This window comes from Ambystoma mexicanum, chromosome 2p (assembly GCF_040938575.1).
Source record: "Ambystoma mexicanum isolate Mex_15411 chromosome 2p, UKY_AmexF1_1, whole genome shotgun sequence".
Classification (NCBI taxonomy): Eukaryota; Metazoa; Chordata; class Amphibia; order Caudata; family Ambystomatidae; genus Ambystoma; species Ambystoma mexicanum.
The window spans coordinates 52,420,351-52,433,839 of NC_090923.1; the positions used below are offsets into that span (position 1 = coordinate 52,420,351).

General features: G+C 45.5%; 1 protein-coding gene across 5 annotated transcripts in view; it reads left to right on the plus strand.

The window, feature by feature from the left end:
- Positions 1-13,489, plus strand: part of SETD5 (SET domain containing 5) — an 875,459-nt gene that overhangs the window by 405,712 nt on the left and 456,258 nt on the right. For 3 of the 5 annotated variants that reach the window (XM_069643234.1, XM_069643237.1, XM_069643236.1), the window contains exon 8: positions 2,488-2,678. In XM_069643234.1, the coding sequence (XP_069499335.1) occupies positions 2,488-2,678 (191 nt within the window). The remainder of the gene's footprint in view (positions 1-2,487; positions 2,679-13,489) is intronic. The other 2 variants (XM_069643235.1, XM_069643238.1) reach the window with 1 other exon arrangement.

The window sequence follows — 13,489 nt, forward strand, 5'->3', positions numbered from 1 at the left end:
TTTCGTGCCTGGCGACTTTCTCAGAAGAAAGGGTAAAGTCTGACAGCTCTCGACCGCGTACGTTTCAACAGTCCGGTCCATCAAGTTGCTGCTGGAGATGTTTTCCTGTATCCATCTGGACCCTTTTTGCAGTCTTCAGATGAGACCCCTCTTAGTATTTTCATATCCCACTTTACCCCACCTCACACCAGAGGCCTGTAGTACTGGGAAGAAAATGAGTTTCATATAAATGTCCTGCAACTGCTGCAGTCTTCTGGGCCCTCCAGTCTTTCCAGCCTCCGCTCCAGGGATACGTGGTGCGTGTCTTACTGGACAACACCACCACCATGTTTTACATCAGGAAACTGGCTGGGATTTGCTCCCTGCTCTCTCCCTTGAAGCCCGTCTGACACTGGGCCATTCTTCAATGCACGTTTATCATCCCATCAAGAATTGCAGACTCTACCAGCACGGAGCCGCAGTCCTACCAGGAATATGAGCTTAAGCAAGTGTTGTGCCCCTTCAGTGAGTCGGGTGTTCCTCAGATCGACCTGGTCAATGCGCTCGACTGCCATATCAGTGTCAAGTGTGCCAACAGATGTCCTCTGCCGAGGACCCTAGGGGGATGCTTTTTCATTCCCTTGGGAGGGATCTCTTACTTTACGCTTTCACTCCAATTCCACTGTTATGTGGGATCAACACTCTCGGCCGTTTCCACTGCAAATGATCCTACCGCAGTCATTGGTTTCCGGCCATACAACTGCTCCACATCTGAACCTCTCCAGAGAAGGAGGGTCAATCCTGCACCACAACCTAGCGTTGCTGAGCCTCATGGCCTGGCTCCTGCAGCCTTAAAATGTTGACACTATTTTCTACCTTTGGTACAAGAAGATCCTGGCCAGGGCTCCCTCTACATTGTCTTGTTACAGGCACAAACTGAAGCGCTTCAGTGTGGGGGCGGTGGGTATGGAAAACGTTGCCACTGCGCGTCACTGCACTGCAGCTCTTCCCGTACGTGCTTATTGGCCATGGATGGTTTTGCCCTTGCGTCTCAAGATCCACTTACCCGCTGTAACCAGTTACACACCGGCCCCGGGCAAGTTCTTGCTGTGGTTGCACAGGCTCATTAAGGAGTTCATCAAGGGGTCTCTTCAGGACATACCTGCCGGTGAAAGCACCTGCCCTGGTTTGGGAACTGAATGCGATACTGTGGGCTCATGGGGCCTCCGTTTGAACCAATGCATCATGCTCCTTTGAAGTTTGTTGTGGAAGACAGACTTCCTGGTGGCAATCCCCTCGGACAGGTGGAACAGGGAGATACAGGCCCTCTCCTGTACGCCTATATTTTTGTCCTTCCACGCCACTTGTTCTGTAAACTCACCCTTCCTTCATGCCGAATGTTCCATCAGACTTTAATCTCAACAAGTCTTTGGTGCTCGCAGTTTTCTTCGGGGCCCTTTCGCCGCCTGCTAAAAAGGCCTTGCATTTGCTGGATGTGATTTGTTCCCTGAAGTTCATTGGCACGCACAAAAGACTTTTGGAAGACCTCTTGCTGTTCGTCCGTTTTGGACCTGTGTGACACAGGAAGGGTTCCTGTCTAAGACTTCCATCTCCAGCTGTATCATGCATTGCAATTGTCTGGCCCACAGTCTGCTCTCAGACCAGCCGAGAGCCCACTTCACCAAAGCCATCACAGCTACAACCGTGTTTGTCTGGTGTACCCTGCTTGACATCTGCTGGGCTGCTATGTGGAGGTCTACCCACACCTGCACAAAAATCTGTGTTGAAAGGGATTTCAGGGAGGAGTCCCCGGTTGGACAAGCGGTGCTACACAACTGGTTTGTTTGAGCAGAGTCTGTTCTAGGGTAAGTGTATTGCTTCAGTGAGCCTTGCCACCTCCCATGGTTGTGTATATGTACTGCTTTATCGTAATCCTGAGCATGCAAATCCATGAAAGACCCCATGCTGGAGAAGGAACAAGTTACTTATCTGGAACTCTTGTTCTCCACCATCGGTGGCAACCCCTCCCACACCTCTACGGCTCTTCTTGGTTCATACTGCCACTTTACGTGTTACCAAATTTGAAGAGGGCCACAAGGGTTCGAGCTTATAAGGATGAGTGTAATTGGCTCGGGCGTGTGATCCAAAGTAAATTGATAGACTATAGAGGAGCATTGCTTTTTAAGGTTAAAAACAAACTGCTTTCATTTTTACTGAGGATTCCGGGCTTGGTGACAGGAATTATTCAGTAACATGTGAATCCATGCAGAACCCATGCTGGAAAACAATTATTAGTTAAGTAACCTGCCAGTCAAATGTTTTGATGCACTGATCCATGTTGGTCTTTCTCCAACACTTTTATTTTCTTTAATTGCAAAACTTTGTAAGTAGAAAACGGATAATCTTCAATGTTTGCACTGCTGTTCCATAGTGCAGAAGGGTGGGTAGGACATGTTCAAAAAGCTGGACAGTTGTGCACTTTCATTGAGTCCTGCTTTCACTTCCTAGCAGGTGGGGAAAGCAGTGCGACTGAGAGCTGGGATGAAGAACTGTCCCCTTCCACAGTACTCTATACAGCAACACAGCACACACCTACAAGTATCACTCTCACAGTCAATCGGGTCCGAAGAACAAAGCCCAAAAAGCGAAAGAAGAGCGCAGAGAAGGCACGTGCTGCTCCAAAGGCCAAGAAAATTAAGGTATATAGTATAGCTTCTACTCTTATAGTTATCCGTTTTCAAGTATATTACTTTTTAGTGTGCACACGTCTTATGCTTTACTAGAACCATCGTGGGCTTGACCATTGTATTCCTCCCCATCTTTGACTTTGCATCTTCTCTGGATTTGCATAATCAGCTGCAATGCTTTTGCACATGCCCTACAAACATTTTAAACTGGTATTCTCTCCATGCTTTGACGCTTGTCATTTCTGATAATTTGCTATTTTGCTGACCGTAAATGTAGTTTCATTTTGTCTACTTTCCCCTCAACAGAAGGCTGGTGTTGGGGAATTTTAATTTGCATTAATTCCCTTCTACCCTGGAGACACCCAGCTCTTTTGCTGGACTTCAGACTTTTTAATTTTAACTCGTGTGAGTTGGACCTTTTTCTCACTCCATGTTTTTCCCTCACTAGGATTTTGTTTTTACTGTTGTTGGAGTCTGAAACTCCATAGGCATCTGCTTTTTGTGTAGTGAGACACAGCACCCTCGGTTCAGTGTCACTGAGAAATCTCTTGGATTTCTCTTAAGGTTTAAATACCTTTTCTTGGGTAAACTACTGTTCCCAAGAATAGTACGATGAAATTGATCTTACTTACCTTTTTACTTTCTAGGTCCAGCACACACCAAATTATGTGGAGTGCTGGGGGGGTTACCTAGCTCTCATGTAACATTTTTTGATACCCTTACTACTTTAAATGACTGGCAGTGGTTTACTTCTAACTACCTGTGTGCATTTTTACCGCAGGTTGAAACCTCAGCTGCAGTACAGCACCCATGAGTTATCATTTGGTCAAAATAGCGCCCATCTTTTTTTTGCCATTTTCTGGTTATACAGTATTTCTTGGCTTTTTGCTCTAAATTGAGACCGGTTTGAGCCCTTTGTGTGTTTTTCACCTTTGGCGGGCTTCAGCCCTAAGGCCCACCCCTGGCTCCAGTGTGTCTGGGGTGGTCCCGAAACTCCCTTGTCCTTTGTCTTTAGGTGTCCCTGAATTAAACCAGTCCTGATTGTCCGGCAGCCTGTCCGGGAAGGACAGCCACCCTTCTGGTTGATTGACAGCCCAGGGCTGTGAATGAATGAGAACAAGCTTAAAGTGCGAGGTTCTTGGGACTACAGGCAGAGTCGAACACTGGAAGAAACATCCAAAGAAGAAACCGTGAAGAGAAGCCCGCTGCAACCTCCTGGAACTCAGTGCCCGGTGAAGCCCTGCTGCTGTGCTGACCTCGGTTTTCAAATCGACAGAAGCTCTGGATGGAACTACTTCTCCCCTTGGACTGGTGGGACCAACCAGCTCTTGAGACCAACACCCCTTTGACACAATCACTGACTTGCTGTGCCTCTCCAGTGCTGCAGAAGCCCAATGACAGGGGTCGAGTGTCCATTACTAAGTGCAAAGTCCTCCGCGGTACGAATATGGCCAAAAGCTCCAGGAGCATACTAAGGTACACTGCATTTCCTCCAGAAGCAGGAAATGCAGAGTACCCTCACCAGAGTCCAGGACTGAGGGATCAAGGAAAGTCCAACTGGGGATATTCGTTCTGCATCAGTGCTGTTTGAAAGGCACTGAAACCACGAAGAGCTGCTGAATCTAATAAAAATCCCTGAGTACATCTGCAGGAGCCTGCCAAACCACCTCCCTCTTGACCCCACGACTGAGGCCCAGGAACAAGTTTCTGCTTGGCTGTAGCAAGGAGGAATCCAGCTGGAACATTTTCTTCAAAACAGAGGTACTGTGGGGGTTTGGGGTACTTAACTTATTGCCATAAGTCATGCTTTCTCACTTGAGAAGTGCACTGGCTTTCCTTTTGGAGTTGAGCTCAGCTCCCCTTGCACAGGCTTAATTATTGACTTGGTCCAATTGATTTTGGCTGTCTAAGCTCCTTCAAGTCACCCTTCCGAATCTATTGGCATTTCTTGTCCCATCATAGGTTATAATTCGTTGAACACTTTTACTGCTGGGAAAAGCTTATCTAGACTTCATTGGAGGATTCAAACTGTTTTCACATTATAAGAAAGTATGTTCTAACCTTTCTATTTCCCCGAACACTTCCTTCTTGAAACCAAGAGTCTAAAGGATATTGGTGTGCAAGATAAATGCAAGACTATCTTTCAGGGTGTAGCAGAAATGTATTGCCATGACCAAATATTGACTTTGTACACTGATTCCAAAGTTTGCTTGACTGTTGCAAAAGAAATGCTTTTTTTTTAAAGACTAAACTAAAGCTGATGTATAAATATTTATAACTGAAACCTTGAGTGTAAGGGTTACTTGGTTACTTGGTTACTTGGTTACTTGGTTACTTGGTTACTTGGTTACTTGGTTACTTGGTTACTTGGTTACTTGGTTACTTGGTTACTTGGTTACTTGGTTACTTGGTTACTTGGTTACTTGGTTACTTGGTTACTTGGTTACTTGGTTACTTGGTTACTTGGTTACTTGGTTACTTGGTTACTTGGTTACTTCCTGTACACCACACATTTACCCCTCTTGAAGATGGGCCTGGCTGCTCAGTTGCACTACCAACTTGTGTAGTACAGACCTATACCAAAAGGTGGGTGACTGCACCAAATCTTATCTTATAACTGCCCTTCTTGGTGGTCTTGCGCATAGAGTCCGGAACCTCCTTCCAGTCAACATCGGACTAGCCACCTTGCTGCCACGGTTCAGGTTGGAGCGCAATGCCCTCAAGGAATGGCTCTTCACAAGACACCTGCATCCACACACCGGCCACGAACCACCCTACCTGAGGCTGGGTAATTCTATCCCTACTGTTTCTTCCCATGGTTGCTTGTAGACCACTTGCTGACAAGCTTCTCACCTTCCACTGCGAGCGCCTCACTCCTTTGTTCCTCTTCCCCTCTCCCCCACACCATGTTCTTCCCCCTCTGGTTTTGAAGCGATTCGTTGCTTTTCCAAGCTTGGTCCACCACTCTCAAAAACCCTAATATTAGCATTTGATACATTTTATAGCATGTAATTGTTTGAGCTACAGAAATTGCTGGAGCACAGAACTGTACCTGTAGTTTAGTCTGCAAACTTAGTTCAGGGGTGGGCAGCAGCACCAGCACGTGTAGTAACCACTTCTTTGTAACATAACCTATGCCTAGTTGGGGAAATGTTTGTGTATTCATGTAGTTTTGCAGTTTAACAGGCTATGCAAGTTTCATATTCTGTGAAGATGGATTTTCAGCATCGGTCCTGTAGAGTTCTGAGAGCTACCCTATTCTGAGAAAACTGGGACCAACACGAATATATAGCCAGATGTGTCTAAGTATTGTGACTGAACAGCAAGGCTTAGATTTGGGAAAGCACGAGAGTGGTGAATTTGTTCAATTAAGCACACTTGGAGCACTTTTAATGCAAGTTAGGCAGAATGGATGAACAGTTAATTTAGCCCTTGGACACACTCTTAGCAAGAAGCGAACAGGTCAGTAACACAAAAAACATTAACTACTAATATACTTCTGAATCTTGTGATGTGTAGTGCACCCAAGATACTTCACCTGTTGTCCCCCAGATGATTTTTTTCCACCATACTGGTTGGTCATGTAATGCAAACCTTGTGCTACGGATATATTGCTATTCGATTATTCAAACTACAGTTCAGCTTTCGACATGTACTCGAAGTCCCTCCACTGGTGCTATGTCTGTCGTCTGAAGACTTCCTCTCGACTCAGCAACGAGTGGGTGCAGACTTCACCATCTGACAGTAGCGAAAGTGCATGGGCGGGGGGGGAGGGGGGGGTTTCTTCTTTCTTCAATAGAAAATGCCTTTTCTTGTCCTTCTCTATAGTTTCCCTTGTCTGGCTGCTTGTCTGGTCCAGCTCAAATATCTGCAGGAGTGATGATAGTGCCCCCCCCCCCCCCTCCCCAGCCTGCCAGCCTAACAATCATTAAGTTACAACTATCAAGCTGGCAAACACAAGGGGAAGTGGAAGCAATAACACACGCAGGTTTGTTCTATTGCCCTGGCCTTCTGAACTCCCCTTGATTAGGCTTGTTCTGTAGGTCACCTAAAAGATGACCACAAACAAAATTGCAGCATGTCTATTAATTCACAACTGATCTTTTGTTTGCTCTCCCAACATCCCTTCAATACCTGCTGCATATGCTTAATCTCTGCTGGAGAGCTACTGATGCTTCGTGGTTCTGTGCTGACAATTTTTTTTTTATTTGAAATTAATTAAACCCTTTTACTTCAGCTGCAAAGTCTCCTTTGTTAATTTATAAAGCGCACCAAACCCTTAGATGTCTGGGCGCATTACAAGTAAGTTTCATGGTTTCCGTTACATGTATAGTTACAGACATTGAATACACGAATCAGTTTTCAACTTTACAGTTAGGAGTATTGCGAACTGTAAGTACGAAACATTTACAGACATTGTATACAAGTGAAACAAGTACATGGTTTGCTTTACATTAATTTACATAACGGAGGCCGAGTTGTGCAGTGAAAAGGTGACTTGGAATAGCCACAAACACTTCATAAGTTCTTAGTGAGGAGCCAATTTACAGTGTTTTTCCGAAAACTGTAGAATGACTGGTCAGTTCTCAAGGCAGTAGGAAGCGAGTTTCACAGTTGGGCCTCCATCACAGGAAAGCTCATGCCTCCAGTTTTTTTCAGATTAAATCTTGGAACTGTGAGGCAGCAAGAGTTGGCTGACCTCGTATGGCGTGCAGATGTTTTTTTGATAAAGTTCTCTGGTAATTAGTAGGGCTGAATTATTGAGGCATTTTATAGTTAAGCGAGACAGTTTTGAACTGGATTCGGTCATTAATAGAGCCAGTTGATATTCCGTCTAGCCTCTGAGATATGTTGTCTCCTCGGTATACTGAGTTCAGTTCTGAGGGCATTATTTTGAAGTATAGTTTATTGACAATGTATTTATTCACCCCTAAGTAAAGTGCATTGCAATAATCAATTTTGGATAGAATTAAGGCTCTTGCTAACGTAGTGCAACTTTCAGTAGAAGGGAATGGTTTGCAAGCCTGTATCAACTTACAGGTGTAGGCTGTTGCTGAAGCAGTAGCCTTAACTTCTTGACCTAGGCTGAGAGTTGAATCTAGGTAGAAACAGAACGTTTTAACCTCCTTAACCACATTAATGTCAATGCCATTGATATTGAAGGCTGAGTACTTACTCCTAAGTTTGTTAATGTTGGATGATCAGCAGAGGCATTCACAATGCTGGTAAAACGTAGCAAGAAACCGGGATCACCCATGGACCCTGCCCCCCAGACATCTACAAATCAATCCTCGCTCAAGGATCGCCACCAGAACACTACAGAAACCTTCTAAATCTATCACTATCAACAGGGACTGTACCGAAGATCTTCAAATCAGCATACATCAAGCCACTCTTAAACACTAGTGGTGACGTAGATGACCCCTCCAACTACAGGCCGATCTCTAACATCCCCTACCCAGCAAAACTTCTAGAATCCTACTTATATAAACTAACCCAAGAACAAGTTGGAAAAAACCACCTGCTGGACCAAGCTCAAATCGGTTTCAGACCAGCGAGAGGAACGGAAACAGCGCTACTATCCATCTGGGACGACCTAAAAACTAACGCAGACTCAAACACTACTGCAGCCTTATTCTGCTCGGCCTCTCCGCAGTCTTTGACACAGTTAGCCACGACACCCTGACCGAAAGACTAGAAGACCTAGGCATAACTGACACAGCACTACGCTGGACCAAGTCATTCCTAACGAACAGAACAGAAACCGTATGGATCAAGCCTTTCAAATCCACTCCACGAGTTAACGACTATGGAGTGCCACAAGGATCCTCACTATCTCCACTATATTTAAACATCTATCAGACTCCGGTCATCAGAATCTTCAAAAATACAACATTACATGTTACAACTACGCAGATGACACTCAGACCATCTACAAAATCAAAGATACTGATGCCGACCATTCAACCCTAATCGACTGCCTAAAAGAAGTCTTCAACTGGATGGATGCCAACAACCTGAAAATCAACCCAGGAAAGACAGAAATCATGATCGTATCCAAAGACCAAGAGAACGAAACCACCATCCCGTGGCCTATGGAAATGGGGAAACGGACCAACACCATCGAAGGTAGTAAAAAAATCTGGGAGTCCTAATGGACAACACCCTAACCCTGGAACCACAAATAAATGCAACACTGAAGAAATGCTTTTTCCTCCTCCACACGGCAAGGGGAATTCTACCTTTCCTCTCCTTCACGCACAAAACACTCACTATAGTCACCCTAATCATGTCAAAAGTCGACTATGCAAACAGCCTTTACCTCAGAATACCAGAATACCTCCTGAAGAAACTGCAACGGATCCAAAATGCAGCAGCAAGACTACTCCTCAAACTATCCAGAAGAGACCACATCACTCCAGCCCTAAAAACACTACTGTCTCCCAGTAAAACATTGCATCACCTTTTAAAACAATGTGCAGAACGCACAGGGCAATAAGCGGACTAGGAGCAGAATTTCTACAAAAGTAAATAACGGACTACAAACCAACGAGACCCCTCCGATCAAGCAACGGAATCTGCCTGGAACTCAAACCATACCTTAAGAAAAAATTTGGAGGCACCTCCTTCTACCACTTAGCCGCAAAAACCTGGAACAACATCCCAAAAGAAATAATAAACACTGAAGATCACCTAAAATTCAGGAAATCACTAAAAACCTGGCTCTTCAACACCACAGACTAAATCTGGAAACCAAAACCGGAAAAAGGATGACTAAAGGGGAAAAGACGGACATCTCCGAGCCGGGAGGGTAGCTCCCACGGCACCTGGATGGGTGACACCGGATAGACTGGAACACAGGCGGCACGCACGGAGACTGAGTCAACTACCCCAGACCATCCCACCAACACTTTAGCCCGACCCTTAGTTATCGCCAGGTACCACAGTGGTGTGGAATTGTCGAGATTCTGGCAATCACCACACTACCTGAGAGGTTGACATTGACAGGTGCACTAGCCACAGGAGTATGAAGGGAGGATAAGGGGAGCATGTTAGAGGTGGGAGCCAGAGGAGGAAGTAACCTTGTATGCTAGTCGGACCCAGATCAGGACAGAGCCGCATCAGGGGAGACTCTGCAAGCCGAGCACCTCAACTAGGATAGAGACACAAACTAACCAACCCTACTAACAATTTCCCTTTCTACATACACCTCTCAAACTCCAAACCAAACACAATCAAAACCTACAGCACAACAAACCTGCACAAATTTCACTACATTGCAACAACAAAACAAAAGCACACATAGTCTTGCACAACAGTACACTACGACTACCGGCCGCAAACACCCCAGGTCCGGCCAACAGACCCACCGGGCTGAGGCCGCTAACAGCACATCACTGCTCTCTTGCACTTTTCCTGCTTCATCCCACTAACTCAACCTCCCCTCCTCTTTCAGAGCTGCCATGGGACCACTCCGGTGGTGATAGTACACGGTACAAATGTCCTTTAAAATTAACATGATGTTCCTAAGATTAAGAGCTCTGCTTTCTTGCCTTTCAGGCAGAGACCATGTGTGGCCATCCATGCCTGAATGACTAGGTAGATTTTGTTCACCAAGGCCAAGTTGGTATCCTAGTCTCCAGTAAGTGGGATCCGGATGTGGGTGTCATCTGCATAGTTGGTGTAGGTGACACCCAGATGGTCCTGAAACAGTGTCTTGGTGAAGACATGATACATAATAGGTGATACTCGAGCCTTGGGTTACAATGGGCGTCGACACAGGGCGTGCCAGTAATACTATCCCTAGTGTGACGTCCACTGTACCCATGATCCCTCACGCGTGTAGGACCCTCAGATTGTATTTTTTCTGACATGAGGTAGCATGAGGAGTAGCGCGAGTACAAATAATCCAAGCAGATAGATAAGACTACAAGCATCCATGCACCTTCTCTCAGAGGGAGGAAGGGTGGGTCGCATGTGAATCTAAGCAGATACAAGCATCAGAAATACGATTACGGTGAGTAATGTATCCCTTCTGAGGCTTGTGGAATCTGCTTAGATCACATGCTGTGCATAGATTAGCAAGCAGTGTTAGAAGAAGGTGGGATGTGAGAAGGGACATGAGCAAATAAATGTCTTAGAACCGCTTTTCCCACTTGAGTATCTGTCTTGAAATGGGTGTCAATGCAGTAGTGCGGAGTAAAGGTGTGAATAGAGCTCAAAGTAGCTGCCTTGCAAATGGTGTCAAGGGGTACATTTGCGATGAAAGCCAGAGTGGCCCCGATGCCTCTTGTAGAGTGGGCTCTTGGCGTGAAAGGCAAAGTTCTTTCAGAAAGGGTAACACAGCTGGATACAGTTAACAATCCACTTAGAGATGGCACCTTTAGAGACGCAATCTCCTCTGCTTGTAGCTACGGAGACAAACAGTTGGTCTGTTTTCCTTAGCGGTCTGGTTGCGTTTACATAGTATAGGACCGCACTATGCACATCTAGGGTGTGTAGTTTCACCTCAGCCGAGCTTTGAGGGTCTTGGAAGAAAGCCGGAAGCTTGATGGACTGGTTCACGTGGAATTTAGAAATAAACTTGGGTGAGAATCTAGGGTGTGTACATAAAACCAGTTTATCTTTATGAACCGTAAAGAAAGGATCCTGCACTGACAGAGCCTGAATTTCACTGACCCTTCTTATAGATGCAATTGCTACTAAGAAGGCCGTCTTATAAGTCAGGTGTTTGAGACTGCTTTTATGCATGGGCTCGAATCGGGTCCCATGAGTCTAGATGGCACCACATTAAGGTCCCATCCTGGTGGTGGGTTAGAAATTGGAGGTTGAAGTCTCTTTACTCCTTCCATGAAGGCTTTAACCACTAGTACTTTCCACCACGAAAACTTGTTATGGGAGGTGGTGTATGCTGACAGAGCTGCCAGGTATACCTTCAGTGAATTAAAAACCAACCCTGCGTCCATCAGGTGGAGCATGTATGTGACAATTGTGGAAGGAGTGCAATCAACTGGAAACGTAGAGGACTTAACCAACTACAGACCCATCTCCAACATACCCTACGTAGCCAAACTGCTAGAAAAGTACATCTACAAAATAACCCAAGAATTCACAGAAGAGCATTGCCTACTAGACCAGGCACAACCAGCTCTCCTCTCAGTATGGGACAACCTAAAAACAAACGCAGACTCGGACAACAGTGCTGCCCTGATTCTCCTTGATCTGTCTGCAGCTTTCGACACTCAACCATGCCATCCTCATAAAGAGATTAGAAGGACTAGGGATAACCGACACTGCCCTACTATGGATCAAATCCTTCCTAACAAACCGAACAGAAACAGTATGGATGAAACCTTTTAAATCCAAACCTAGAGACTCCACGTGCGGAGTACCACAAGGATCACCCTTCTCCCTGCTTCTATTCAACATCTACATGTACCTATTAATCAAACTCACCAAACGCAGCTTCACCTGCTACAACTAAGCCGACGATACTCAAATACCACACTAGCGAATTGCCTTTGTGACATATTCAGCTGGATGGACCTCAACCATCGCAAAATCAACCCAGGCAAAACAGATTGTTTCAAAAAAGTGAGGAGACATCAACTACATCCCCTGGCCAAGAGAGCTCAGCACCACACCAGAACCATAATCAACTGTAAAAAACCTGTGAGTCCTGATGGATAACAACCTCACTCTAGAGCCATAAGTAAACTCGGTAATCAAATGTTTCTTCCTCCTGCAAGCAGCAAAAAGGTTCCTACCGTTCCTGTTGTTCGCCAACAAAACACTTACCATCATCGTTCTGATCATGTCCAGACTAGCCTATGCCAATAGCCTATCCCTGGGCATGCCCAAACGACTTCTAAAATAAAATTGCAAAGCATACAAAATGCAGCAGCCAGACTCCTCCTCCAAGCTACCCAGAAAAGAACACATCACACCCGTGCTAAAAATACTAAACTGGCTACCACTAAAACAGCGAATAAAGTTCAAGTCCATGTGCATCACGCACAGAGCAATACACAAACAAGGCACAGAATTCCTAAGTGACAAACTACGCCTGCATCAATCGATGAACACTAAGATCAAGCACCGACATACGCCTGGAACCAAAACCCTACAACAGAAAAAAACTAGGAGGATCCTTTCTCTCACCAGGCACCGACAACCTGGAATGACCTACATAAGAATATACGGAACACAACAAACCACCTACCATTCAGGAAACTCCTCAATTCATGGCTCTTCACAGTGCAACCACAACAGAGACGCACTAGATTGTCCAGAATTTAAAATAATGCTAAAAATAACTCCAACCTCAGCCACTCTCAAATTGGACAAACACTCAACCCAAAGAACCAACCACTCAACAGAGCATAAGATATCATGGAAAATAGCCACTAAAGGAAGGCTCCAGAGACTGATCACATACTTAGACCCAGGCGAAAGCCCTCAAGTGACTCATCCACTCGTACGCACCATATCCAGACCGGCAGACGCATTTAGATAGAATTGTGAATATTAGCATGGCCACACTTGGATAGAATTGTGGATATTAGCCTGCATCGCATCTAGATAGGACTGTGAATGTTAGCATGCCCGCACTTGGGTGAAACCTGAATGTCAACATGCCCACACTTAGATAGAGTTGTGAATATTGGCCTGCGTCGCGTCTGGATGGGACTTTGAGTGTTAGCATGCCTGCACCTATGCGAAACCTGAAGACTTGCATATGCCACACTTAGAATTGTGAACATTAGCCTGCGTCGCATCTAGATAGGATTGATTGAAGGATAGCATGCCCCCGCCTAGATGAA